This window comes from Neomonachus schauinslandi, chromosome 13, assembly GCF_002201575.2.
Source record: "Neomonachus schauinslandi chromosome 13, ASM220157v2, whole genome shotgun sequence".
NCBI lineage: Eukaryota > Metazoa > Chordata > Mammalia > Carnivora > Phocidae > Neomonachus > Neomonachus schauinslandi.
The window spans coordinates 45,834,693-45,850,286 of NC_058415.1; the positions used below are offsets into that span (position 1 = coordinate 45,834,693).

Consider the following 15,594-nt stretch of genomic DNA (forward strand, 5'->3'; position numbering starts at 1 on the left):
TTTTTTCTTTTTCAAGATCGTTTTGGCAATTTGGGATTCCTCGCTTTCCACATGAGTTTTAGAATCAATTTTTCAATTTTGGCAAATAAGCCAGCTAGGATTTTGATGGGATTGTGTTGAATCTGTAGATCTATTTGGAAAATATTACTGTCTTAACAGTATTACGTTTTTTGATCCACAAATGAATTGTGCTTCTCTTTTTATTGTGTTATGCATAGGGATTGAAATGAACACCTGCAGAGAAATTTTTGTCCATTAACCACCCCCTTACAGTATGACTAATTTTATGTATTTCATATTGGAATAACACATTTCACTCTACAGTTACTTTGTTGTTTATATATTCTACGTTTTAGCTTCTCATTAGAACTGTAAACTTCTTTGGGGCAGGATATATTTAAGAAAAACATTTTTGATTGGTATTTGGCAGGTCATTATAAAAGAGATAGAATATTAGTGGTACTATGAAATTACCACTGACAACAAATAGCTAACATTTTTTTACGTCTTCAAAGTTATATATATATTCCTGTTATTTTGAAGAAAAACAAAATAATGATTGCATTAGAGATCAATTTCCTTTAGGAGGCATAATAAATACATTCTTTACATTCATTTTAGGTACCAAATCTGATTCCAGTTTTAATGTTCAAATTGGGAAGACCACTGGAACCCGTGTTATATAATGACATCTTGTATACTTTACCTACACTTGGTGTTCACAAGGTTTGTATATTAACCAGTTTGCTTGGGGACAAAAAGAGAGTGAGGCATGCATAGTACATTGAATTTTGAGCCCTTAATTTTGCTATGACTGCTACTTCCCTTGTTGGGCCAGAAGTATTTATTATGGTATTTAAGAATTAATTCTTTGAAATCATTTAATAGCCAAATTTTCCCATTGGCTGTTTTCTGAGATTAGGTCTTACACCCCCAGGTTCGCTAGCTAGCCCCTCCCCCAAACTATCCGCCACCTCTGAGAAGGTGGGTCTTATTGTCGTTAGCTTCCATTTCGGTCTTTATTCTATAATAAGGGATTTTCACATTCTTTTGGTCACCTTGGGATTACCTACATTTATATTTGTGAAGCCAAAATTTCTTCAATATTTTCTAGGTGTGTATAGGACAGATTCTGCGAGTGATCCAGCTTCTTGGAACCACTCCACAACTAAGAGCTGTCACTCTGCGCTTGTTGACATCTTTGTGGGAAAAGCAGGTAAGCTTAGAGATAAACTTGTGTATTAAACATGTTCCTTTCACCAGAGCAGATTAGTTTTGTCAGGTGTGTGACAGTGCTCTGATACAGTAGTGTTAAGGCGTGGCATCAGTGATTGCATTCAGAAATTTTGGTTTGGCGTGATGCTTTTGATCTGTAATGCAGTCGGTTGTGATTGACTCTCAAAGAGAAACTGAGAATAGAAAAAAAAAACTTATCTTGTTAATTCTGAAATTTATATTTCCATCTGCATGGAGAAAGTAATAGAAATATGATTACATGTGATTAGAGCCTTTGTAATTAGGGTGAGATTCAGCCACCTTTTTCTTGTCTTACGAAATGAACAGAAATGGGTCTATAAGAAAATCCCTAGCAATCACAAAAGCATTCTTCTCTGCTGATTAGAAGAAATGCATTATAATTAGCAATGCAAATGTGGGATTTGGAGGTAAAAATGCTATGTAAAATGATTATTCAACTCAAGTTGGGAAATTACCTTTTTTATGAAATTGCCTTCTTAGGATCGTGTCTACCCTGAACTGCAGCGTCTCATGGCCACGTCCGATGTACCTTCTCTGTCTGTGGGCAGGGAAGTCCAGTGGGAAAAACTCATCGCCAAAGCAGCATCAATCAGAGACATATGTAAGCAAAGGTAAGATGCGCTTAATCCTTGGGAATGGATATCATGACGCATTCTTTTGCTTTTAATTTTTTTATTGCAAGCAAGAGACTAGGAATGATAGGCAGAGGATATTTGAGTAAGAATAAATTAATTTTCAGTTCCAGTTTTCTGATAGTAGAACTTAGTATGATTGGATAATAACTTTGAGAAGCAAGCATGTCCTTTATATTTCAGATCTAGCCTTGTATCTAGTTTATAGGACATTTGTATCCTCTTCTGGATAATAATTTATTATTATAATAAAAAATGTGATGCTATGTTTTCTTTTCTTTCTTTTTTTTTTTTTTTTGTATACAAATCTCTGAAACCTAAGCAGTGGGCTATAGTCAACTGTTTTTTGTTTTTTGTTTTTTAAGATTTTATTTATTTATTTTTTTGTCAGAGTGAGAGAGAGCACAGGCAGAGGGAGAAGCAGGCTCCCTGCTGAGCTGGGAGCCTGATGTGGGACTCGATCCCAGGACCCTGAGATCATGACCTGAGCTGAAGGCAGACGCTTAACCGACTAGGCCACCCAGCTGTCCCTGTAGTCCGCTGTTTTTTCTATATTTTCCCTATGTTATGTCTAATTGTTATAAAGGGTTTGAATAGGGAAGATCTCATTTGTGATTCATTGCCTGGAATTTATTACTAGGAATTATTACAAGGAAGGCCTGATCTTGAATCCCCATGTATGCCCTAGAGTTGAGGAAGACATGAAAGTATTAGGGAGGTGACTCTGCTGTTGTAGTTTAGGGATTAATCCTAAAGCCGGTAACGTGGATGATTCTTGTTTCAAGTCTGGGATCAGGATGTATCTAAACCTCAGCAGTTCTGCCTCTTTTCTAAGCTTCAGCCTTTGGCAACACCAGCATAACCTCACTCTACAAGTCACACACATGAAACCTAAGACTTGGGAGTGTGGATTCTCTGGAGCTACTGGAATGGAAAACATTTTAGAGATGAAGGACTATTAGCCAACATTTTGATTTTCACACTTAAAGCTCAGCTTCAGGAGAGGTTAAATATCAGAGCAGGTCAGCGTCTGTTGATAACCTATTCAGTATTCCACCTCAAGGTCTGCCAAAATTTTCCAGTTTTGGAAAATGATTACTGTTTGTCTGACAGTGAAACAGTAGAATCCAACCAGGCGATTTCATCAGCTGGTAGTTTGTTCGAGAAAACCATTATATCACTCAGCGGTGACAAGGAAAGCCAAGGATGGACCTGAGCATTTCTTTGAGAAGTTAATATCATTCTGGGGATAGCACACTGCATGTGGAATAGAGAGGGGAGGAAGGGGAGGAGGAGGAGTGAGTGAATCCAGTGTAGTGCCTGGCATGAGATGGGTGTTTAGTCAGTTATAATTCATGTCATTACTTTTATCATCATCATCGGCATCATTATTGTGATAGGTGTAACCACCTGCGTATCACTGCTGTAATAAATTATCTTCTCATCTCCAGTCCCTGCCTTTGTAGTCAGTGGCTGATACCAGAGCACCCGGCAGGCAGGAATAGCTCTATCTTTACTGATAATCTCAATGAGGTAAGTCAGTTCTTCTCACCATTATTATAGACTTGAATTTTTGTCAATTCAGGCCATAGGATTTACAGTTTAGGGAGAAGAAAACTTGTTAGCAAGTGCCCTCTTGCTTGGATAATATTTCTTTATCAACAATGAGCCTTATGTTACAGCAGGAACGACGATGAGGCAAATCTTGGCAGAAAACATATGTTAGTATTTGAGGGTCAACATTTAATGGACATAAGGGTAAAGAAAAGCACTAATGCTGTTTGTTCAGGCAGAAGTCCTGGGAGGGGGAGTGTGCTCTTTGGCTTTAATCTTGTTTCTAAACTATCGTTTCTTGTAGGCCCTACCAGCATGGAGCGGATATGTTGGCAGCCGCTTCCCAGGTGTTGAATGAATGCACCAAACCTGATCAAGCCACTCCGGCAGCCTTGGTCCTCCAAGGTCTTCACGCGCTCTGCCAAGCGGAGGTAGGCTTTTTAACATTGTTTTGGATCATTTTGAAGAAAATATTGTCCAAGCCATAGTAGTTACAAGGATGTAAGTTTAGATGCATTTAATTGAGTGTTTGAGTATTCATTCCCAGAGGTTTTTATTTGGGAAGCAAAGCAAGACCTACTTGCCACATTCTTTCTAGAGGGGAGTCTAGAAACATCTGGTCCTGCGGACATTGTCTAGAGGCTAAAGACAACCACTCTATGTTTTCCCTTGTTCTTATTTTTATTTTTATTTATTTTTTTGTTAACAGAGATGGGAAAGTTATGCTCCTAGGAGATCTCTTGAATAAATCTGCTCATTAGGTTTGTGATTAGCACACTGTAGAAGCAGAGGAAGAGAAGAGATTGGCATACACCTGTGGCAGTTTAATAACCAGCAAAAATTATTGTTGGCTCTTAGTGATCAGTTTGGGTAGGATGGATTGATGTTAGACTTGCACCTCTAAACATTTTCTGAACTTGAGGCTGCTCCCCACGTGACAACACAGCAGAGAGAATCTTAACCATCTTGGAGAAATGGGATAATTATGTCAAAGATCACTGATCAACCTAACCAAAGTTTTTGACACAGTGAGACATACTTAGACAATTGGAGTCTTTTAGTGAAGGAGACTAAGTGGAAATCTCTTAGCGTTGGCAATTACGGTTGATATGATAAGGAATATAATGATATAATAATACATCATTGGCAGTGGGACTCTACTTGTATTTATATGTTCTTGTGCTAGGTACTTTCCATTTATGCTCCTCATTAATTCTGCAATATGAGGATTATAACACCATTTTATAGATGAGGAAAATAGACCTTCGAGGGAGGTTTACTCAGGATCTTGGTAGGAGACTAAACTACTGTTCTTTTGGGTAGACACTTATTTTAGAGAGTGAGCATCATCACTGTTTAGGAACCAATGTATGCTGAGGACAGCTTGTAGACCATGGGCCCAGTGATGGACAAAGCTGTTTGGATTTCATAGCAGAGCGCTGTTACAGCAGGGGTCAACTACTCAAAACCAAGGACTTTTGGTTTTTATTGCTTCAATTAGTCATCTGGAATTGGGAAGTGTCACTTTAATAATGATCTTGCTTTCATGGTAAATAATTCTAAACCTCATTTTGAAATGAGTTTTTATTTTTATTTATTTTTAAAGATTTTATTTATTTATTTATTTGAAATGAGTTTTTTTTTTTTAATTTTTTTTTAAAGATTTTATTTATTTATTTGACAGAGAGATAGAGAACACAAGTAGGCAGAGAAGCAGGCAGAGGGAGAGGGAGAAGCAGGCTCCCCGCAGAGCAGGGAGCCTGATGCGGGACTCGATCCCGGGACCCTGGGATCATGACCTGAGCCGAAGGCAGCCACTTAACCGACTGAGCCACCCAGGCGCCCCTGAAGTGAGTTTTTAATAGAAGCTTTGAGAGAAGAGAGAATTCTATACTTTCACCTCCAAATGGTGATCAGTGTTACCATTTTGGAGTATTTCCTTTTCATTATTTTTTCCGAACAGGAATCAAGTCCTTTCCAAAATTAACTTTTTCCCTCTAACAAATGGTAATTTTGTCTTACTGTGTCTATAATTCCATTGTGTTTTCCACTCATCCTCTGCTGTTACTACACGGCTCTGTTGTTTGTAGATCCTTATTAACTCTTAAGAAATGCTCAGCGTGTGGTGCTGATTTTTCTCATTCCATTTTCTCTAGGATATCATTAACTGTAGTTAGTACTGGAGATACGAAAAATGTACCGGATGTGGCAGGAAGCGTCTTTGTTTTGGGGCAATGGTGGGACTGTACCTGGTATATACCAGTTATTGGCTTCCTGTCCTTTGGTTAGTTTACTTAACCTCTGAGCTTCTAGTTCTTTAAATGAAGATAAAAGATTACTCAAAAAATAAAAGAAACCTAGCATAATGTCTGCCCACATAGGTGCTCTTTAAATGTTGAGTTTGCTCCTGAAAAACTGGTACACAGTTGGATATAGTGAGTGCCATTAAGGAGGTTCTAAGTAGTTTTTTGTTTTTAGTCTTTTCCTGAAAGCTCACATAATACAGGACAGTGACTTCATTTCTTCCTACAGATGGTACCCTATCCTTCCAATGCGGAAGCTCTTGTTACTTCTTTCAATACTTTTAAAGGAGACAATTTAGGATCGTTGAAGTCTATTCCCCTAATCCAAACTACTGCCCAGAGGATTTTACTAAATAGGATCGAAATCCATTCAGGCTGCTGTATTACAACATAACGTAAACTGGGTAGCTCATTAACAAACATTTATTTCTCATGGTCTGGAGGTTGGTAAGTTTGAGCTCAAGGTGCTGGTATATTCAGTGTCTGCTGAGGGCCTCCCTCTTGGTTCCTAGATGGCCATCTTTATAGACAGCTTTAACCTCACATAGCTGCAGGGGCAGGAGAGCTCTCTGGAGACTCTTTATGTGGTCACCAGTCCCAGTCATGAAGGCTCTGCCCTCATAACCAGGTCATCCCCCAAAGATCCCAGCTCCTAAAAACTACCCCCTTGAGAATTACGATTTCAATATACAAATTTTGGAGGGGACACAAATGTTCCACCCACAGCAGCCACTTTGCTTCTTGCATTCCATTCTCTTGTAGAGGAATTGAGACATCATGTCTAGGTATTTTATTCAATGAGGCCTGTGTCTTATTTTCATACCTTAATACTCCTTCTTCTGCTTGGTTAAAGGCATTTCTCTTTTCCATTGTGTTTCCTTCCTCCCCGTTGTGTTTCCTTTTGTGTTACGAAATCCAAATCCCATATGGTGTTTTTATCAAAATTTCACTTTTAAGGGGCGCCTGGGTGGCTCAGTCGGTTGAGCGTGTGACTCTTGGTTTCGGCTCAGGTCCTGATCTCAGGGTTGTGAGATCAAGTCCTGTGTTGGGCTCTGCGCTCAGCGTGGAGTCTGCTTGACCCTCTCCCTCTGCTCCTCCCCTGCCCCGCTTGTGTGCACACTCTCTCTCTCTCTCAAATAAATAAGTAAATAAATAAATAAAACCTTTAAAAAATTCACTTTTTAAAGAACTTCAGCTGACAGATTGCAAATGAAATAAATCCACCTTGTCTTTTGAACAAATAGGTGTAGCCTTTTCAAATCCTTTTTGTATTAAGATCAGTACTAATAAATCATAAAGCAATACTGGCAATCACTTAACTTCATTTTTTATAGAGAATGCTTATTTTCTTATCCCTTATTTTTCACCTTTCTTGTCTTAGAGGATAAACTCACTATTTTATTGACCCTTACCAGAGGTACATAGTTATTTACTGTCTTTTCCTTATAGATAGTACAAGTGTCCTGAGTTGTGGAATAATTTTTTTTTTTCTGAGTTGTGGAATTTGTTGAAACTGACTGCATCACAGTTGATTTTGGCAATCGAAATACTCTTTTTAAAAAATGTTTTGTAATAAATAGCTTTATGTTCGCTTAAATAAGTAGAAATAATCTATTTCCCCTTGATGAACCTTGACGGTGGTAATTGATCTTTGTGTTTTGTTTAAGCCATTCCAAGCTTTTTTTGTATGTGTTCATTATTTGTGAAGCTGCTGCCATTATGTCCTGTGAGGTGTGTTGAAGTTGCAAAATACACTCAATTTGGTGGCTCTTGCCAGGACACATTTACTAATTTTGGGCTAATCTTTTTTTTTTTTTTTTTGCCAGCATGCATTCTTTGAGGCCGTTTATTGTCTTCTAATTGATATCATGTGTGAAGCAATTGATGGTTGCCAAGAGTTTCAAGAATGAAAATATTCAGCATAGTTATAAATCTATTTCCCAGTAGCATTTGGTAGTAATTTGTCTATCCACTGCTTTTTAGATCCTTGACTGTCAAATATAATTAAGAATACAGAAAGCTGAAAACAATGAAACTTTAATAACCAATAAGGAAAAGAGTAAAATTGAATAACCCTATCTTTTAGAAAATGCCTCATTTGGAAAACCATTCCCAATTGGATTTCGCTGGGCCTTCCCATCCTTGCCTTTTGTATAGTAAGTAGAGCTCTTTTTCTTAAGGTCGACACTGGACTCCTCAGTTTTAGAATCACAATTATGAAATTAATTTTCCTGGAAGGTCAGATTAAGCCTGCAGTTCCTCCTCCTCAATCATTTATCATGGTCTCCAATGAGAGATTGAAAAGATGGATTCCATGTCAAGGCCAACTCTATGAAGGTGAAGATTGTGTTTCCAATGTGGGTTTCTTCTACGCTGCTTTACTAAACAAAACACATAAGGGGAACTTCTAGGAATCTTCGTTAACCGTAAAGACAATTATGTAGTTTCCATTTTGGAACTGGAAAAGAAACTTATTCTTTCTTTAACACTATTGGTATATTGATTTAGGACTTCACACTTTTTTTTTTTTTCTTTTTAATGGCTGAACTACTTTTTACAAGTTACAGCTAATATTTCTGGGGTACCTAATATGAATTTGGACATTTTGTGATAATGGGGATTCATTTTATACTGAAGAAACAGTGGCTCTGGCAATTTAAGTAACTTTCCAAGATCACATGACTCATAAATGAAAGAGAAGTAAAGTAGATCCAAGACTCTCTCCAAGTCTGATTTTCTTTTGTTATTTTGAGGCTTCCTTCCTTTGAAAAATATGAGCATTGAAAGAAGTACATTTCTTTGGCTTTAAGCAGAGGGTTTGCCATTTTCAAAGGAAAATTAATATTCATGCATTATCTTTTCCATATTTTTTCCATTCAGCTTTCTCATCTCATCTGAACACTTTTTGCCCCATTCCATCCCCATAATCCTTAATTTTCTTCTTTTTTAAAAAAGATTTATTTATTTGAGAGAGAAAGAAAGCTTGTGCATATAAGTGGGAGAGGGAGCAGAGGGAGAGGGAGAGAGAGAAAATCTTAAGCAGACTCCACGCTGAGAACAGAGCCCTATTCAGGGTTTGATCTCACAACCCTAAGATCATGACCTGAACTGAAATGAAGAGTGGGTCGCTTAACCGACTGCACCACCCAGGTGCCCCATTTCTTTTTGACTTAATATAAAGTTATGTCTCTGAGAAACAATATTCTCTTAAAAAAAAGTTTTATTAAGCTATAAATCACATACTATTCCTTTCATCTGTTTAAGTGTTGACAATTTGATGGATTTTAGTATATTTTCAGAGTTCTGCAGCCATCACCATAATCAATTTTAGAAAATTTTACCACCTCCACCAAAAAACCTTGTACCCTTTAGTTATCACCCCCCAACCCCTCACATTTGCCCTAGCTGTAGGCTCTAGGCAACCATGAATCTCCCTTCTGTCTCTATGGATTTGCCTATTCTGGACAGTTTATATAAATGGAATCATACAGTATATTGTTTTTTTGTGACTGGCTTCTTTTACTTAACATGTTTTCAGGGTTCATCAATGTTGTATCATGTATCAGTACTTCATTTCTTTTTACGGTCAGATCATATTCTATATGGTAATTCTACATTTTATCCATTTAGCAGTTAATGAACTTTTGGATTTTTCCCCTTTTTTTTGTCTATTGTGAATAATGCTGCTATGAACATTTGTGTACAGATTTTGGCATAGACATATGTTTTCATTTGGGGGAGGTATACACCTAGGAATGGAATTGCTGGGTCACATGCTTACTCTGTGTTTAACCATTTAAGAAATGGCCAGACTGTTTTCCAAAGTGGCTGCACCATTTTGCATTCCCACCAGCAGTGTATGAAGATTTTAATTTCTCCTCATCCTTAGCAACACTTCTTCTTAGCTGCCTTTTCTTTTTTCTAACTGTAGCCATCCTAGTGAGTGTGAAGTGGTATCGCGTAAGGCTTTGATTTGCATTTCCCTGATGACTAATGATATTGAGCGTCTTTTCTTGTGTTTCTTAGTCACTTGTGTATCTTTTTCTGCAGCCATCACTGAATGAAATGTCTATTGTGATCCTTTGAATATTCTCTTCTTCATAGCTTTTAACTAGCCTTGTCAGCCAAGTTACATTTTGTTCCTATAGGAATGATTAGTAAAACAGTTTTCTTCTCATACATCAAAGTAGACTGGGAAATCATGAGCTTTTTTATGGGCCTTTTACTACAGAGAGAGCTTATCAAACCATATGAAATACCAGATAAAGACTCGTATGTTCCATTTTACCACTTTGTCTACCTATTACATTTTCTTTATTTTTAATGAAATTAGCAGAATGTTTTCATTTCAGTTCATGGGAAACTATTAGAGACATTTTAATAATAGTAAGCATCTGTTGTTTTACTGTTTTCTATATAGTAACCATTATATATTACAGTCACTATATTTATTATCTCATTTAATCTTATGAAAAGAAGCCCTCTACATGAAAGGTACTATTTTCTTCTGGGAGGCTGACCATATTTAAATAATTGCCCAAGGTCATATAGCTAACACGTGGTAGAGCTAGGATTCAAATCCAGATCTGGCTCAATTCAAAGTCTATGTCTTAATCACTTTTTTAAAAAACCCTAGCTTTGTTGAGAGATAATTCACAAACGACCACTATGTGTTTTTGTTAGTCACGTTTGTATTCAGTTGACCTAGTTACGGTGTGATATTATTGGAGAAATCTTTTTGTGAGCGTGACATTTGGACTCATTTCCCACACTTCTCCATTTCCTTTGTGATTGGTTTACTGCAAGAGTTTATATAATTTAGGGTTTGTATAAAGATCCTAATGAAAAGATGTTTTGAGCTAAACTAGATTAATTTTTAGTGTTTTTACTGATTAAAAATTAGATTAGATTTTGTAATTTAAAGATGAATGTTTTTATGTCACTTTTAAAGACATTGGTTTTTATAGTATCACATTTACTTTGAATAATGAAAAAAATAGTATCCTTCATCAACTTTTCAGAAAAGCATTTTCATTTTGTTCATTTTCCTTTCCATTGTATTTTTATGCATACATATTTTTATTTCCATCGTCTCTATTTACTTTACATTTTGCTAGAAATATCTTTGATGTTGCTACGTATTAAAAATTTTTATTTATTTATTTATTTTTTTAAAGATTTTATTTATTTATTTGACAGCACAAGCAGGGGGAGAGGGAGAAACAGGCTCCGCACTGAGCAGGGAGCCTGATGTGGCGCTTGATTCCAGGACCCTGGGATCATGACCTGAGCTGAAGGCAGACACTGAATGACTGAGCCACCCAGGCACACCGTTGCCACATATTTTAATGACTTACTTACATTTCGTTGAGTAAAATTATCATAAGTAATCAAATAATTCATTTCTTAAAAATTTTTAAAAAAATATTTTATTAATTTATGTATTAGAGAAAGTGAAAGAGAAAGAGAGTTGGGGGTGGGGGAGGAGCAGAGGGAGAGACGGACAAGCAGACTCTGTGCTGAGTGCAGAGACCAGTGTGGGGGCTCAGTCTCACAACCCTAAGATCATGACCTGAGCTGAAACCAGGAGTTGGTTGCTCAACCAACTAAGCCACCCAGATGCCCCACAAATAATTCATTTTTGATTGGATTTTAAGTTGTTTCCCACTTTTTTCTGTTTATTTTTAAAAAGATTTATTATTTTAGAGGGAGAGGGAAAGAGAAAATCCCAAGCAGACTCCCCACTGAGCACGGAGCCCGACAGGGGACTCAATCCCTGAGATCATGACCTGAGCCACACAGGCGCCCCCCCCACTTTTCTGTCTTTATAATTAGTAGTCTAAGAAATAATTATCTTTATAAAGTTTTAACTTCCTTTTGGATTATTTTCTTAGAATAAATATTCTGGAGTTTTCAGGATATTTTTATGATCTTGTTAAATAGTTAACTTATTTTTGTAGTAACTTTCCATGTTTACCTGAGCATGAAAGGTGGAATGTAGGGGCGCCTGGGTGGCTCAGTTGTTGGGCGTCTGCCTTCGGCTCAGGTCATGATCTCAGGGTCCTGGGATCGAGCCCTGCATCGGGCTCCCTTGTCTGCGGGGGGCCTGCTTCTCCCTCTCCCACTCCCCCTGCTTGTGTTCCCTCTCTCGCTGTGTCTCTTTCTGTCAAACAAATAAAATCTTAAAAAAAAAAAAAAAGGTGGAATGTAGCTATTTGTACCCAAGTTTCAAACTGTACTATTTGTTATTAGGGCGAACAGTTCAATTGCATCACACTTCATTAACTCCTTGGTAGCGTTTCTTGTTACCATCATTGTGCTTGCTACCAGGAGCCCATAATCCCTTATGTCCCCAAATTACAAGCTGTCATTAATGAAAGGAAAGATCTAAATTGTTTCCTCATAGTGAATTTGCCCAATGTAGTTTTACCTTTAGGGCTCTGGAGAATTATTAATAAAGGAGGCAGGGGGTGATTTAATTCAGTATGGGTTTTTAAGTAGAAGTTGTAAAAAGTTAGCTTATTTTTAATTTATTTTTTTAAATTTTAATTAATTTTTTTTTTTTTTAAGATTTTATTTATTTATTTGACAGAGAGAGACACAGCGAGAGAGGGAACACAAGCAGGGGGAGTGGGAGAGGCAGAAGCAGGCTTCCCGCAGAGCAGGGAGCCCGATGTGGGACTCGATCCCAGGACCCTGGGATCATGACCTGAGCTGAAGGCAGTCGCTTAACCAACTGAGCCACCCAGGCGCCCCTAATTTTAATTTTTTAAACATTTATTTGAGAGAGAGAGAGTGTGTGTGCGCACACACAAGAGAGGGGAGGGGCAGAGGGAAAGGGAGAGGGACAAGCAGGCTCCCCTCTGACCTCGGAGCCCAACACAGGGCTCCATCCCCGGACCCCAAGATCATGACCTGAGCCGAAGTCAGACGCTTAACCGACTGAGCCACCCAGGTGCCCCTTAATTAGTTTTATTTTTTAATCATTTGTGTATTGTTATTACAAGTGCTTTTAAAGTTCATCTTGTTTGCTTGCGATATTAAATCCAAACTTCAGCTTTTTTTTTTGTTTGCTTTTATTTTATATTTAAGAAATGTCATTGTTTTACTTTAGAGATTTACGGGTTTAAATGTACAAGAGATCCTATTTATCTCATAATCTCATGCAGTCTGTTGCCTGTTCCAGAAGATGTGCAAATAGAAAAGGTTGGTAGCCTTTCAGAAGGATTCTGCCAAGTTGTCATCTATTCATTTTCTGATGAGTAGAGGTGGGGAGGAGAGCAGGGGAGGAGGAAATGGTGTGGCTTACCCCCTAAACCCTGTGGCCACTACCACAGCGAATGGTAGGCAAGGATTCCTTGGGCAGGAAACAAAAAAGTATTCACCTTAAAATAAAAATATTAACGATTTAAGCCAGGATGTGCAAGGCTCTCTGGATATGAAGATTTATGAGACACTTTTGGCCTAGGAATTCACAGTCTAGTAGGGGAGAACACTGCGTTAAGTACACTAAATGTATTTGAAACTCAGAAATAAGGGAGAGAAGAGATTGATGACAGCAAAGGACTCCTTCCCTAAACCTCACCCAGCAAGTTCCCATGGCAGAGGGAAAGAACATCTGGGTCTAAAAGAGAGGCTCTGTGGCTCACCTCTAGCTCTCAGTTTTTTTCTTGTTTACAAAGAAAGCTATCTTGTTAAACAGCCCTGTTGAGATACAATTCACATAGTCTACATTTCACTCATTTGCAGTGTACAATTCAGTGACTTTTTGAATATTCACAAAGTTGTACATCCATCTCCACGATCAATTTTAGAACATTTTCATGACCCCACACCCTCCAGGTGCCCTCCCCCTAGCCTTAGGAAACCACTAATCTATTTTCTGCCTCTATAGATTTGCCTATTGTGGACATTTCATGTAAAAGGAGCCATATAATATGTGGCCTTTTGTGACTGGCTTTTCATTAGCATAGTGTTTTCAAGGTTCATCTATGCTGTAGCATGTATCCATACATTATTTTTTATAGCTGGGTAATACTGCTTTGTGTGGCTATACCACATTTTATTTATCCATTCATTAGGTAATGGACATTTTTTTTTCCCCACTTTTTGGCTATTATGAATAATTCTGCTATGAACATTCATGTACAAGGTCTTTTTTTTTTTTAAGAATTTATTTATTTACGAGAGAGAGTGAGTGCACGAAAAGGAGGGGGGGGCCAAAGGGGGGGGAAGAAGCCCCCTCCCTGCCCAGGGGCCCCCCCCCCCCCAACGGCACTCGATCTCGGGGCCCCAGGATCCTGACCTGAGCCCAAGGCAGATGCTTAACTGACTGAGCCACCCAGGTGCGCCTCATGTACAAGGTCTTGTATGGACATAGATTTCATTTTTCTGGGTTGTATATCTAAGAGCAGGATTGCTAAATCATGTTTAGCTGTTTGAGTAATGGCCAGACTGTTGTCTAAATGAGCTGTATTGGTTTACCAACAACATCTTTCTTTTCTTCTCTCCAAATAATGCAGATACTCCTGGGTAGGCATAGCCACTGAAGCATTATTAGCTGTTACCTACATTCTTACCAAATGTATATGATGTGGATAGCCATTTAAGAATAAGAATATAGTAGCATATCTTCGGTCATATAGGAGGGTTGCTAGGAAAGGGGGAGCTGCCCTGGCCAGTTGTTTCTTTCTAACATTTTTTGGGGCATTGTTGCCTTGCTACTCAAAATGATTTCATCTGCCTTTGGGAAGTTGCCAACCCTTGCCTTAACAGGTGTCATTTTGACCAGTAATTAATAACAATCCTGAATGGTGTATCGTTTACCATACTAAGGATGTCTGTCTTCATAAAAACCGACATTTCTATAAATCAGAGTTTGAAAACGTATGGCCTATTTTGTTTATCATAGGATTAATATTTTAAATTCTAATATTAATGAAAAATGAAAATATAGGTATCTACTGTCTCTTGGTGAGGCAGGAATATCTTGCAGTACCTGGCTTGCTTGTCCACATGGCAGTGACCCCTTGCTGTTAAGTAGCATTTAGCAGTTTCCTTTAGACGAGCGTGTGCTTTAATTTGCTGTGGTTCCTCTGGCTTCTAGATTTACGTTACCTGCCTGACCCAGGTAGTCCTTGCAAGTGTGTCCCTTATTTTAATATTACAAGTAATTTCATATAAGTTTGTCTTTGCTTCAAAAAGGAAGCTGTTCTATGATTGGCTAGTAAACATGAAAAAAGGTCCACATTGTTGGTCATAGGGAAACACTGTAGTCACTAAAATTAAAAAGACTGTCAATACCAAATATTAGAGAAGGTATGAATGTCTCCTGTGTTATTGTCAGGAATATAAAGTGATAAAACCACAGTGGGAAAGTATTTGGCAGTTGTTTTTTTTTAAGATTTTATTTATTTATCAGAGAGAGAGAGAGAGAGAATACGAGCAGGGGGAGGGGCAGAGGGACAAGCAGACTCCCTGCTGACCATGGAGCCCAACATGGGGCTCTATGCGGGGCTCCATGCCAGGACCCCGAGATCATGACCTGAGCGGATGTCAGATACTTAACTGACTGAGCCACCTAGTCGCCCCAGCAGGTTTTTTTGTAAAGGTGAACATAAACCTGCCTTATGATCCAGCATTTTCACTTCTAAGTATTTATCTGAGTAAATGAAAACATGTCCACAAAAAAACTCCTGTAAGAATGTTCAGTTCAGCTTTACTAATGGTAACATATTTGCAAACAACCCATGCTCATCAGCTGGTCAGTGGGTGAGCAGATAGTGGTGTATTTGTGCAGTGCAATGCTATTCAGCAAGAAAAAGGAATGTACCACTGCTACTCGGGAC

General features: G+C 38.1%; 1 protein-coding gene across 1 annotated transcript in view; it reads left to right on the top strand.

The window, feature by feature from the left end:
* FOCAD (focadhesin) overlaps positions 1-15,594 on the top strand; it is a 282,029-nt gene that overhangs the window by 118,484 nt on the left and 147,951 nt on the right. The window contains exons 12-15 of the mRNA XM_044920455.1: positions 622-726; positions 1,115-1,216; positions 1,738-1,868; positions 3,748-3,874. Coding sequence (XP_044776390.1) covers positions 622-726; positions 1,115-1,216; positions 1,738-1,868; positions 3,748-3,874 — 465 coding nt within the window. The remainder of the gene's footprint in view (positions 1-621; positions 727-1,114; positions 1,217-1,737; positions 1,869-3,747; positions 3,875-15,594) is intronic.